Source organism: Hyaena hyaena, unplaced genomic scaffold (genome assembly GCF_003009895.1).
Source record: "Hyaena hyaena isolate Hyena2069 unplaced genomic scaffold, ASM300989v1 scaffold_84, whole genome shotgun sequence".
Taxonomy (NCBI): domain Eukaryota; kingdom Metazoa; phylum Chordata; class Mammalia; order Carnivora; family Hyaenidae; genus Hyaena; species Hyaena hyaena.
The window spans coordinates 3,869,269-3,882,380 of NW_024080716.1; the positions used below are offsets into that span (position 1 = coordinate 3,869,269).

The window sequence follows — 13,112 nt, forward strand, 5'->3', positions numbered from 1 at the left end:
TATGCCTGTCACTGTTAGATTACAAATCCTGTAGTGGCTAGACTACAGTTTTCTTTGTGTTGAAATTTTTATTGTTGTTGGAATACTTTATAGGTTTGGGGACATGTAGATTCTGGAATGAATTCTAAACATGTTTAACTGTAGGACTTTAACCATTTCGATCCACCTCTCTGAGTCTGTATTCCTTCCCTATAGCACATGGGAAATAATCTCTGTTCCCTTTGCCTCATAGGTTGCTTGGGGGACCCAGGAAAATACTGGATATCAGAGAAAGTTATGAGCTGCATTGGGTTCCTTTACTCTTTTGTGGTTGGTGTTTGCTGCTCCTATTTTCCTTGAACCTCTTTGCTTTCCAGGGAGAGGCAGAATCTTCTGGAAAGCTCTGAAGTATACACTGTTCTCTTTCTAACTTCAGCATCTGACAAATGTTCCTTCCTCAGTCTCCTCCTTTAATAGTTCGGTAAATGGAAGGATCATATCCAGGATCTCTTCCAGCACAATGACTTACTTTTTTCCACTGTTTTAAAAGCTCACAGGGTGCATTTCTTATTTGAGAGTGACCCCTGTGCCTGAATCTCAAATGGTAGATTTAATAACAAGGTATAATTTTGAGGGGAAAGGGTAAAGGAAGTAGTAAAAGGTCCCCACAGTTACTCTGGTTCTTGTTCAGATAAACAGGAAAGCCTGTTATTTTTGCTGTCTTTGTGGAAGGGTTTGCCCTTCTGTTTTATTATTTGTAGAGAACTTTAGTCATCATTTTGTTCAGCTTCCTTATTTTGTAAATAAACACTCTTATTAAGACGCTTACTATACCTGTCACCATGGAAGGCACTGGAGACCACAGATAGGATTAAAATATAGCCGTTGCCTTTAAGGGCCTCAGAATAAAACTGAGCATTTTAAATCTACAGATACATGTGTAAGCCACAGATAATTAATACATTTAATGCCTATGAAGAAAGGAGAGACTGAGAAAACCATTCCAACACACGTGATATATTTAATCTGAACCTTGATGGTTCATTAGAAGTTCCTAGTGACAACAGGAGGAAACTGTTCTAGCCAGAGTAGCAGGGAAGGTAAGAGGTTGACGTACCTGGAATTTCATGGTAGCTACAAGGTACTCAGTATTGCTGGAGTGTAGGGTGTGATTACGGGCATGGGCTGGGGATGAGGCCAGAAAAGTAGTCAAAAACTAGACCAAAAGTTATGTTTTTAGGAGTTTAGATTTTATAGATATTATAAACAACAGAGAACCATTGAAAGAGTTTTGGATTTTCAGTTTGGGCCCTACTCTAGGGGCTGGATAGGTAAAGGATTGTAGGGGGCACGACTGAAGACAGCTTTGGGCAGTGGTCAAATTAAGAGATGACAAAGTTTGATTTGATGGTAATGCTAATGGAGTAAGAAGAGAGAGACATTTGAGATGTGTGGAGGTTCTCTGGTTAATGCAACTCTGGTTAAGATGAGAGCCAGAGAGGTGCCTGGGTGGCTCAGTCAGTTAATCCTCCAGCTCTTGATTTCAGTTCAAGTAGGTCATGATCTCACAGGTTTGTAAATTTGAGCCCCAGGTCAGCCTCTGCACTGACAATGTGGAGCCTGCTTGGGATTCTCTCTCCCTTGCCCCCCCTCCCCCGCCTCCTCTGTCCCTCCTCTGTTCTCTCTGTCTCTCTCAAAATAAAGAAATAAGTTTAAACAAAACAAAACAAAAAGATAAGAGTCAGAGCTAGAATATTCTAGAGTTCTAAATCATTGCCTATTACGTGAATCACAGTACTTTGCTATGAAGGGCAGTTCTGAGGCTGGTGCAGAAGCTTAAGACCCTGAATTAGGGTAATGAGAGTATAATGAGATTATTCAGAGATTATTGAGATAAAACACTAAATATAAATGAGGATTTGGAGAGTAAGGAATTATAGATCTTAGAGGAGAGCCAGGTATTCTCTTTCTGCCTGGGACTCCAGGCTTTTGGAGGTATTCTTAGCTGAAATAGGTCGTTAGAAGGGAAGTTTCTGATTGTCACACCCGAGCAGTTTTGACAGTTGCACCTCACTGGTTGGATGAAATGCTGTGAATATTAATGAACTGGAAGCTCTCACTCACTCTGCATCCTGGGGCCGCTGTCCAGTGTCAGGCTTACCAATTGTTGACTACGCCTTTCTCATGTGATTTTGCTTCCTTGGGATTTTGTGTAACTGGGGGAGTGAACTCGATCTGGTCTTTCATGAATATATGTTTGGAAGTGATTAAGCTCAGCTTAAACCTCACGTCTTTATTTTCTATACTAGGGAGGACATGTGTCACTTGTGACCTTTAACATCTCATTTGGATTTGCCTTTTCTGCTGGGCTTCTGCTTTTTCCCATCTATTATTATCTTGCATGTAATTAATAGTTGCTAACTCTTGTACAGATTTTACCTGAGTTTGGGAGATCCAATTAGAGAAGCCTTTGAAAACTAGGAATATGGTTTTGCATATGACTCTTAATTATTAGAAGTAAGTGAATAAAAAGAGGATCTATAAATAAAAATTGTTCTAAGTAGGTATTTGTTTGTTTTCAGTTCTTTGGCTTGAGTGGTTAAGAGTTCTAAAATATTAGACCTAAAGGATGAAGTCATTGAGTCCAAATACTTTTACAGCTGATAGGTTGACACGAGAGGGCACGGCTCACTGACTGTCAGTGGCAGGACCAGAAATCAGGTCTGCAGCCACCGTATCCAGTGCTTTTCCTGCTGATTGTAAGAGAGCCTTGCCGTCCCTTACCTGTGCTGTCTTACTTTCTCTTCCTTACTTTCTGTCTTGTACCTGCATAACCCATGCGTACATGACCGCATCTGTGCGCACCTCTCCTTCCACCTACATCTGCCTGTCTCCAAGCGTGTTGAAAGTGACCATTTCTGTCCCAGAAATTAGGATAATTTCTGTCCTCTCTGTTTTGTTGGAGTAGAGTGTATGGGCTTTAATTCCTTCATCGCAGCTCGGACCGTTGCCCTCCCCAACACTTTCCGGTTACAAAATGCTGTTTGTTAAACATGGAGTAGCCAACCCCGAATGAGATTGACTGAGAATTTTAAGTTCGCTTGGCAGGGAGAGAATGAGAGGGAGAGTGAGAACGTTTAGCAAGCAAATTGCCCCTGTAAGTCACAGCTGTAATTTCATTCCAACCTCTTCTTAAATCGTATGTGTATGGTCCTCCTTCCTAGCTGACGGTTGTGTCTCAAGGTTGGCTCTCCAGAGCTCTCGGGTTCTGGACTGTGAAGCTGCCCATTGACTTTTCTTGAAACCTGAATCTAGAGGACGTGCACTTGTACCCATCTCTGAGAGATCCAAATCCTCTTTTCTGTTTAAACTGCTGTTTAGAGGTGCTCTTCTAGAGGATCTATTTCTCCCACCAAAATCATTCTCTTGGTTCTTCTCCCAAAAAAGGACTGTGAGCCTTGAGTGCAGAGTGAAGATTTACCCATGTTTGTATCCTCAGTGTCTGAGTGTCGTGCTGGGACCATAGCAGGTGTTAAACTTAAGTCCCTGTTCAGTGCGTGAGTGCCAAAACAAAGCACACTATGATAGCAGCAGTACTGTAGCCTTTGGTTTTCTCAGGAACCTGAGTTTTAAGAAAACTGGCACCAGCCAGAGAGGTTTCTACTGGGAACTGAAGCTGTGGAGTATTTTAAGTATAAGTGAAACTGAAAGATACATTTAATTTAAACACTCACAAAAATAATTTTAAAGTCATACCACCACTTCTGGGAGACCACGGTGACATTTAGTGATCTGGATATTTGTGGATATTAATCTCATAGTTTACGTCTCCTTTGCACACTCTTGAGAAAGCATTCCTGTCTGTAGAGTGGCCCCAGTATGGCGAGGTGATAAGGGAACGTAGAAAAGGCGCAGGACTTCCCACTGTAGTGTCTGCGGATCAGATTCTGGTTCTGCCACTCATGTTCTCTGTGATCTTAGGGAAATGCTGTCACTACTCTGGGCCCCAGCTTTTTAATCTGTGACATGTCATAATATCAACCTCTTTGCATCATTATCGTGAGGACTAAGTAGATAAAGATGTGCACAGGCTCATAGTGTGCAGTAAATTGTATTACTCTTTAGGAAGATTCATTACTTATTTCCTTTATTCATACTACTTTCACCTTTGTTTTTTAGTGAACAACAAGACTGTGAAATTGCTCAGGAAATCCAGGAGAAGCTGGCTATTGAGGCTGAGAGACGACGCATTCAGGAGAAGAAAGATGAGGTACAACTGAGCTGATGTTCCTCCGCCCTAGGCCTGAGAAAGAGCTGCCTGATGTATTCACGGGCTCCGTGCAGGGTTGCTGGATGGGCAGCAGACCTCTCCTCTTTCGGGGTTAAGCATTGCCCTCCGTGGGCCACTGTTTATTGCCCCTTGATGACCTAAGTGAACTCTTAAAAGATTATGGTAATTCAACATAAGAGGTGAATTAGGTTCCTAGGGCTGCTTTAACAATTACTACAAACTTGGTGGTCTAGAACAACAGGAGTAGATTCTCTCACAGTTCGGGAGGCCAGGAATCCGAATTCCAGGTTTTGGTGGGCCCCTGCTGCCTGTTGGGAAAGATGCTTCTTTGTCTCTCCCTAGCTTCTGCTGGCTCCTGACCATCATTGGCATTTCTCAGAGTGTCACTGCATCACTTCAGTCTCTGCCTCTGTTGTCTGATGGCCTTTTTCCCGTGTCTTTGTGTTTCTTCTCTTCTTAAAAGGGAACTAGTCATTGGATCGGGGACCCACCCTAGTCTAGTATGATTTTCTCTTAACTCATTACATCTGTAAAGACCCTATTCCTGAATAAGGTCATATTCTGAGGTTCTTGGGAGAAGTTACTTTTTAGGGGACACTGTTCAAACCAGTACAGGGTGTTTGTCTGGGGGTTATTCCTGCAGTCTTGAGAGAGGGAGAGCAGACCTGCATGTAGTCTGAACACGAGTCCGGGGTATTGTCGTGAGAGGCCGGGGGCCACCATTGTTCCCACTCTGCTGTCCGTGGCTTCACTCTCCTGTGACGCGCTGCCTCCAGGAACTAATCAGTCTAATTCTGTATATGTTTTTAAATTGTATTGTTTTTAAAGTTCAAAATGACTAAAAGTAGCAGTAGTGTTTAGTTGGTGAGAAGACTTGAATTTGCATCTATTACCTGCCTTTGTTTTACACTTTCAGCCTTTCTTACAAACAGTTCCTTTTCAGCGTGTGTTGATTCTTTGCCTTCTTTCAAACCAGCTGTGCTGTTCTTGGCCATAGACTGAAGAAAACGGTTAGAATTTTAACAGTAGGATGACCATACGATTTGTTGTATGTATACTCAAATACTCTTCTAGGTTCAAGGGGGTGACTGCTAATAATGATGTGAGCCGGGCCTATCTTGGGTAAGCCAGCACACGTGATCACCCTGTTAGACAGATGGGGTGCAGGCCGTCAGCCAACAGCCTGCGTGCACTGCTGCTCCCACGGAACCATTCCTGTCCCTCTAAGACTCCTTGTTCAGTGCCAGGTGAGCGGGAGACACCTGCCGTGTGTGTGTGTGTTCAGCTGTTTCCTTAAGAAACAAACCATGATCCTATGATCATCAGAACTGCAAGTCAGAGTTAGGAATTGCTCTCTGTCCTTCCTGTTAGCAACACAGGAACTCTTTCTTACTGCAGGATGTGTTGCCCTGTGTAGTCAAGACTTTGCTTTGGGGATGAAACTGGGAACTGAAAGAAGTGATTATATTTTCTAAACAGGAAAGCTTCTATTTAAAAAAATAACAGAGTAATGAAGTTGGCTTCTTATAAATGCTAGTGGTGTCCTGTGATTTATTCCCCCCCCCCCCCAATTTGGGGAAAACAGGATAGAAAGAGAAACCAAAACACTTTATTTAGGCGTGTAGAATCTAAACAGTAATCACAGTAAATAGTCTCGTGGTAATACTGTATAAAGTAAGCAGTGTAGTGATTGACTCTTTTTCAGATGAAGAAATTAGGACTTAAGGAAGTCAGTGACTGGTCCCCTGCTATAATAAGATGCCTAAGAAATGTCTGTACGGTTCAGGTCCCCTGACTGACTGCTCCTGACACGGATGTCCTGTGTCACAACAGAAAGCATGGAGATTTTCCAGTTAGGCTTCCTTTGAGTTTGAATCTTAGCTCTTTAACTTCTAGCTGGGACTTGCAGCATCTTACTTAACCACATAGAACTTTAGGTTCCAAGATGGACAAGTCACGATAATTGCACATACCCTAGAGGGCTGTCGTGAGGTTTAAATGCCTTTGGTACATACTAACTTCTTACATATTAAGTTAATTTCTTTCCTTTTGGCTTTCTTGCCAAGTGTTTCCCAACGATTCTGCCCTTTATAAGAGCTCTGATTTCTGTTATAGAAGGAGATGTGTACTAAATTAGAAAGGGAGGAAAAAAAACTGGCTTAAAGTGTATTCCAGTCCTGTGTGATCTGAGCCGTCTTCAAGTGTTTCCTTGCATTTATGCATCTCCCTACCTTGCCCTCTGCTCTTGTTTGACCTACAAAAATGGTCCCATTCCCTAGTGCCGTGAGAGATTGAATCAGAAATCCAGTTGCGGAGATTTAGTGAAACCAGCCTTAAAAACTCTATTCAGACTCTGACTTTTCAGCTGATGCCTTAGATCAGAATATGCCTACCATGTGGAGAGGTTTTCTTATCAAAAAATACTGCTCTCAGCTGACTTGTATGTTATTAATATTAAATGCACATAATTTGCATGAGTAAAGTTTGTCATTGAAGAATGTATGATAATACATATTGTTTATTTTAGTCCATGGTGCCTCACAGAGGACACTGAGATGAGATAATAGTGGGAATTTTTCTGGCCAACTTTTAAAAAATGAAAAAAATTTTTTTTAACATTCATTTTTGAGGGGCAGAGAGACAGAGGGAGACACAGAATCCAAAGCAGGCTCCAGGCTCTGAGCTGTCAGCACAGACCAAGAACCGTGAGATGATGACCTGAGCTGGAGTCAGATCCTTAACCTACTGAGCCACCCGGGCACCCCTTCTGGCCAACTTCTGAAAAAAACATTGCCTGTTACTCATAAACTGTCCTAATTCTTTTTTTTTTTTTTCCCCTCCTCATTCTATGCTCTTCTATTTCCTTATGGAGTCTGCTTAGCTAGTATGTTCTTATTGGACAGCAGGGCTGTGGAAAGTTCCTCTCTGGATTTTCACCCAGATTTCTTTCAGAGATTTTTGGGGTCAACTCTTCTTTGGTTGTTTCTAACTCTCCAAACAACAGAATCCAAGGCTTCTTTCCTATTGGGGCAGAGTATTTTTCCTGAACAACATTGTACATGAGGAGTAGAGTTATACAACTCTGTGTGGGTGAAATAGGATTTCTAACTTTGTTATGGAATAATTTTATTGTGCTTTTTAACAGAGCACAGATGTAAGGAAAGTAATATTTCCATGTGGGAAGACAGATGTAGAAAAGTTAATAACAACAACAAGAAAGTTTAAAGAAAGAGAGAAAGATCTTTAAGAGTCTTACCAGCATTGTAGCCTTTCCCCTCCCACCCCTTCCCATTCCTCTCGCCCTCCTTCTCCTTTCTTCTTCTTTGTTCTTTTATTCTTCTATTCTCCCTTCCTCCTTCCCTCCCTTCATTCCTTTCTTCCTTTTTAAAAACAAATTTTTTATATAGTGTGACTAGAGTAGTTGCATTTCTCTCTAGGCCTCTGTTGAAGAAAGGGTTGTAGCCTTTGGAAATTACTGGACTGTGTGAGTTTGCAACTAATTAAAGTGGGCTAATTCCATTGGAATCATTTTCTTTGGCCATAACATAAGCATTTGTCAGTGTTATTTAATAAGGCTAAGGAATGTGTGCTTAGTTGATTTAACTTGTTTTTAAATTAAATTCTTAAGTGTGTGTGTGTATGTGAATATCTATAGATATATGTGTGTCTTTGAACTTAGGTCCAAATATATGTGAATGTGTAACTATGTTAGGGCAAAACTTCTTATTTTTTTCCTCTTAAGTAAACATTAGCCTGACCATGTTATGAAAAGTCTGTGGCACTAGTTCAACAGTTTGAAGCCATTTATAATATGAGCTGTTTAGGGATAAACTTAGTAACATTTACATTAAAACTTAATCTGTGAACCATGGTACTTTTTCATAACATTCTTAAAGTGATTAGAATTTCACCTTCTAAAAGAGTATTTATATAAGTTGGTAATATTTAGAGCATAGCTCAAACAGCAGTACATTTAGCTACTAAAAAATTTCCTGTGTTTTGGCATTTTAAAAATAAGATTATGCATGTGCGACCAGAAAGGGGGAATGAGTGGAAGGTTCCTGGTTGAGAAAATTCTTCTTCTTATGTTAATCATATTGATTTTTTTTTTTGCATCTATAGAATTGATATGTTGTTTTCTGGTCTTATATTCCTCTGGAGATTGTACCTGTTGAGAGTTCCCTACTGAATTAGACGTTAATTGCTAGCTGAGAAAGAAGTGGAGTAGTCTAATGGAATGGAAAAAAAGTAGTCTTCTTTTTTTCCTCTCTGATAGTCATCTGACAGTCACATTTTTAGATTTCCTTGAATTTATGCCGAAGATTTCCTCATTTTGAAACCAACTACCATTGAGGAATAGAAGTGGAAACCTTAAGGGAGAAGGAATCCTGATATAAAATCATAGAAACCAAAAAAGTAGCATAAGGAATTCAACATAATAGTTTAATAATTCGTCATGTGCTTGGGAAAGATGTGCTAAGCTCCTCTGGGCTGCATTGCACCTTGTTTGTGACAGTGCCTCTCTTAGAGCACTTGCCTTTCAAAGGATCTTAAATTATGCTAATCATTTTGCTCCTAAACTTAATAGGTCAGACTTTGAGGATATGGGTCATATATCCTGTCTCTCTGCAGGTCTCTAGGAGAATGTTTGGTCCCTCGAAGACAATCAGTAAATCTATTTTTATTAAAATTACTTTTCTCTAGAGATCTAGAGATCTTTAACTGTGTTTTGTCTTATGCTCATTGTTTCGGATTTTCAGGAGGTGGGTAGGCTTTAATGACAGAAAAGAGATGAAATATAATGGTGAATTTTCATTCAAATGTATTTAGCAGAAAGTCTTCTAATTATGGAAGGTTTTTTTTTTTACATATTAATCCAAAGTAAGCCTACCTGATTAATATGATTAATTAAAAAATAATTGAAAACGACTTCAGAAGGGCTTATGAGTTATTTTAGATTTGCTTTCTCAAATTATACTTTATGAAACAGTAATTCCAAATGCAAAGAGTGGTACTAATTCATTTAAGCAGAAATAAGATTTGCCTCCTTCATACTCATTGACATTTTTACTCTTTTATTGAGGCATTTATGATTTGATTATATTTTAGTTATTTGCATAAACCTTTGTTGTCAGAGGCTCATGGTAATCTTTTAGGGGACAGGGTCAGAATGTTATCCTTCACTCAGTAACTGGGGAAACTTGCCTGGCTATGAAGCAAGGGGGAGATAGGTGGGAGACTGTTGTGTCTTTGGCAGTGGTGTTCTAATAATGCAGAGGGAAATCAGGATCAGCCGAAGAATTCTTTTACAAAGTTTCAAAATTATGTATACAATTTTAATGTTTTATAGACTACTCCACTCTTCTCCATTCAGGCTTACTGAATCATCATCTTGGAAAAAGGGCCTACAAATAACGAATTTTAAAAATTCTGTTGTATAACTAGCTGTAGGAATACTACTAGGTTTGTAGGTCCCAGATTAAGTTAGATTTAAATTTAATTTAACAAAAACGTCTTTCTTTTTTTTTTTTTTTAAAAATGTTTTATTTCTTTTAGGAGAGAGAGAGAGAGACAGCGTGAGGAGGGGAGGGTCAGAGAGAGAGGGAGTCACAGACTGAAACAGGCTCCAGGCTCTGAGCTGGCAGTCAGCACAGAGNGAGAGAGAGAGACAGCGTGAGGAGGGGAGGGTCAGAGAGAGAGGGAGTCACAGACTGAAACAGGCTCCAGGCTCTGAGCTGGCAGTCAGCACAGAGCCCGACGCAGGGCTCGAACCCACGAACCGCGAGATCATGACCTAAGGGAAAGTCGGACGTTCAACCAACTAAGCCACCCAGGCGCCCCCAAAAACGTCTTTCTTATTCATCTGGATCATGTGCTACTCCATTGAGCATTTGAATAGCATGAACTTAATGTCATGAAGTCTGGAAAGCTGTGGACGGAGCCCACAGAAGCTTAGCAGTAGAGTGTCAAACCATTGACATTAGGGCCACTGGATGGAGTTTGTTTCATTGTAAAAGGTTTATTTGTTCTCTGGTGATATTTATTAGCATTCTCTCTTTATGTGCAGGACATAGCTCGCCTTTTGCAAGAAAAGGAGTTACAGGAAGAGAAAAAGCGAAAGAAACACTTTCCAGAGTCCTCTGGATCCAGTGCTTATGGAGATAGTTACTACTATGAAAATGGAGGTAACAATGGCTACATTATGACTTCCTTTATCCTTAGACTCAGCCATAAGACACCCCTTTAAATTTGTCTGTAAAGTGACCTCAGGATCCATATGGATTTGTGACCAAATTCTCTGTGAATGTAATGAATTTATCTGGTCCTTAGTTGGATGACCAGAGCCATATTCATGGCTGTTAAAACAGCTGTCGTTTTGTAAGATTTGGCATGCATTCTTGCGTGCTGCAGCCACTTGGAATGCTGTACTACATTCTAAGCACATAAGCTGAGGTGTAGAAAATGGGGGGTGATCTTTCTCAAGCAAGTTTGGGCAGGATGTCCAGAGCCGCAAAGTGCCATAAACAGTGAAGATGGTACACCACACCTCAGCGGGGTAACAAAGCTCTTGCATTTTAAACACAGGCCGATGAGTATGTATGCTGATGACAAAATTAAATTTTAAGATTGTGTGTTCATTATTTGTCCTTGCTATTTTGCCATCTTGCTATTTTATTACCATAAAGAAAAATTCCTGAGGGTGAGAAGTCCCTTCAGAATTTCTCTTCTCTAGTGCCTGCCTTTGCAGTGCGGTGCTGGTGATGGCTTTGTGGTGGCGGTGGTGCTGCTGGTGATTCTTTATCTTACTAGTGTGTTGGGAAACGAGTATTTGCAAGTATTGTCCCGTCCTGTTTAAAGATCTGTCCAAGGAAAGACATTTCCTCTAATTCTAGCATCAGTATTGATTGTAGTTCAGCTGATAGACCATACTTAGGATAATAAGTTAGGAAAACCTAAAGCAGATTCTAGAGAGTAAAGATATTAAGGTCCATGTTCCCAAAGGCTCTTGTGAATTATCAATTACTTCTCTGTAATTTCATTATAAAAGGTAAGTAAGTGTTTGTGTTTGATGAGTGGAATGAAAGGAACACATGTGTAGATGTTAGGATTATTACAGTGAGTATGGTCTTGCCCAGTCACGTTGTTCTAATTTTGTTATCAATAGAGCTCAGCTCTGTGGTGTAGTTAGTAGGCACGTTGATTCTCTCTCCATTGCATGATATGCTCTTCTTCCATAAGTAAAGTGCTCAGCTCTTTTTTGATAACCATTTTCATTATGCTTGTTTTTCTAATGAAATCATGTATCACATCATTTAAAAAGAAAAAAAAACCCCAGCATTGCTATGTTCTGTGCTGGAGGCCAGAATGTAAAGAGTTTATTCTTCAGATTCAATTTTAAACCTTGTAAGTGTGCTCTGGTGTTTTTTTCTTTGTCTTTATTTTTAAATCTGCTCTGGAATCCTGTTCACTGCAAATAAAAGTCACTATTTAACTATTAAGTCAAGAAAAACATTAGGATGGCAAGTAATTAAGTATACTAAAGTATTAAATTTAGCCTCTTTCTGTTAAAACCTTACACTAATTTGAATTGAGACTCAAATCTGGTTGTTTTGACCAGAGTGCTGTCATCTTTGAGGGCAGGAGACTGTCTGTGTTAAGAATTCAGTGGTTTTTCAGGAACATCTACAAGTTAAAAAAAATCATAAAATTGTGACTTCCTGAGCCATATGTTTGTAAATATTGGAATTCCTTTATAGTTGTTTTGTTGTTGAAAGTTTATATGTTGCTGAACATGTGTGATCCTCATTCATTTGAGATAGACCGAGTGGAGTTCCACAGAAACCACATCATAAGTCAGCTCATATGCTCAAAGTAATTCTTAGGTTCTTTGCAGTTGTCTTTTCCCAACACATAAGGATATTCTTTAAGTGTACTTCTCAGTCTTTATGTGTGCTTTGATTTTTGCCTTACTTATGTAATAATTACAGTAGATCATTATGGAAGGGGTCTTCTTTTCAGCTTTGATTTTGCTTAAGCGTAAATCTTAAAAATGATCTTTTATAGATTTCCTACAAACCTGAAATTATCTAAAACATCTGTCAGATTATTATCAGCTGAAATCGTATGTCTTATTCATTTATGAATCCATGTTTTTCTTTCAAAGCCACTGACCTGTATTACAGGCATATTAGTCTTTTTTTTTTTTAAGTCATAGTCTTTGGAGTCATAAGACCTTGATTCAAGTTCCATTCCTTCCTTAGAACATTTGTAATGTTGAGAAATTATCTACTGTAATCATGTTAAAGCCTTTCTCTCATCTAGAAAATGGAGATTTTAAAAATACATCCTTCACATGGTTGTTGAAAAGATCAAGTAATGTAATTTTGGTGAGGACCTAAACTCCAAAGTATTGTTGTTCATACATATATCAGTGTTATGTGTGTATGACAGGATCTTGAATATCCAAACAGAAATCATCTTATTTTGAAAGACAAACATGGAAGCACACAAATAAAATGTGTGCATATATATATACACACATAGGTGTGTGTGTATATCTACATACATGTGTGTGTGTATATACATATATATGTGTGTGTATATATAAATGCATATGCATTGGCTGTAGGTAAGTTAATTATATTTGCCAAATAACTTGTTCACAAGAAAAATACAAGTCTCAGTCCCCATTGCAGTTTTTTTCTTTCCCAGGTTTGAAGATAACACAAGTGAAGTAGACAATAGATACTTTTTCCTGTCAGCTCTATGAAAATATAGTGACAGCTCTATTCTAACCCCTGCAACACACTTAACTAAAGTAAAACTGATTATCAGCTAACTT

At 39.4% G+C, this 13,112-nt stretch overlaps 1 protein-coding gene across 2 annotated transcripts in view; it reads left to right on the top strand.

Annotated features, from left to right (window-relative positions):
• Positions 1-13,112, top strand: part of CCDC50 (coiled-coil domain containing 50) — a 60,612-nt gene that overhangs the window by 28,251 nt on the left and 19,249 nt on the right. For both annotated transcript variants that reach the window (XM_039234217.1, XM_039234218.1), the window contains exons 4-5: positions 4,159-4,249; positions 10,338-10,455. In XM_039234217.1, coding sequence (XP_039090148.1) covers positions 4,159-4,249; positions 10,338-10,455 — 209 coding nt within the window. The remainder of the gene's footprint in view (positions 1-4,158; positions 4,250-10,337; positions 10,456-13,112) is intronic.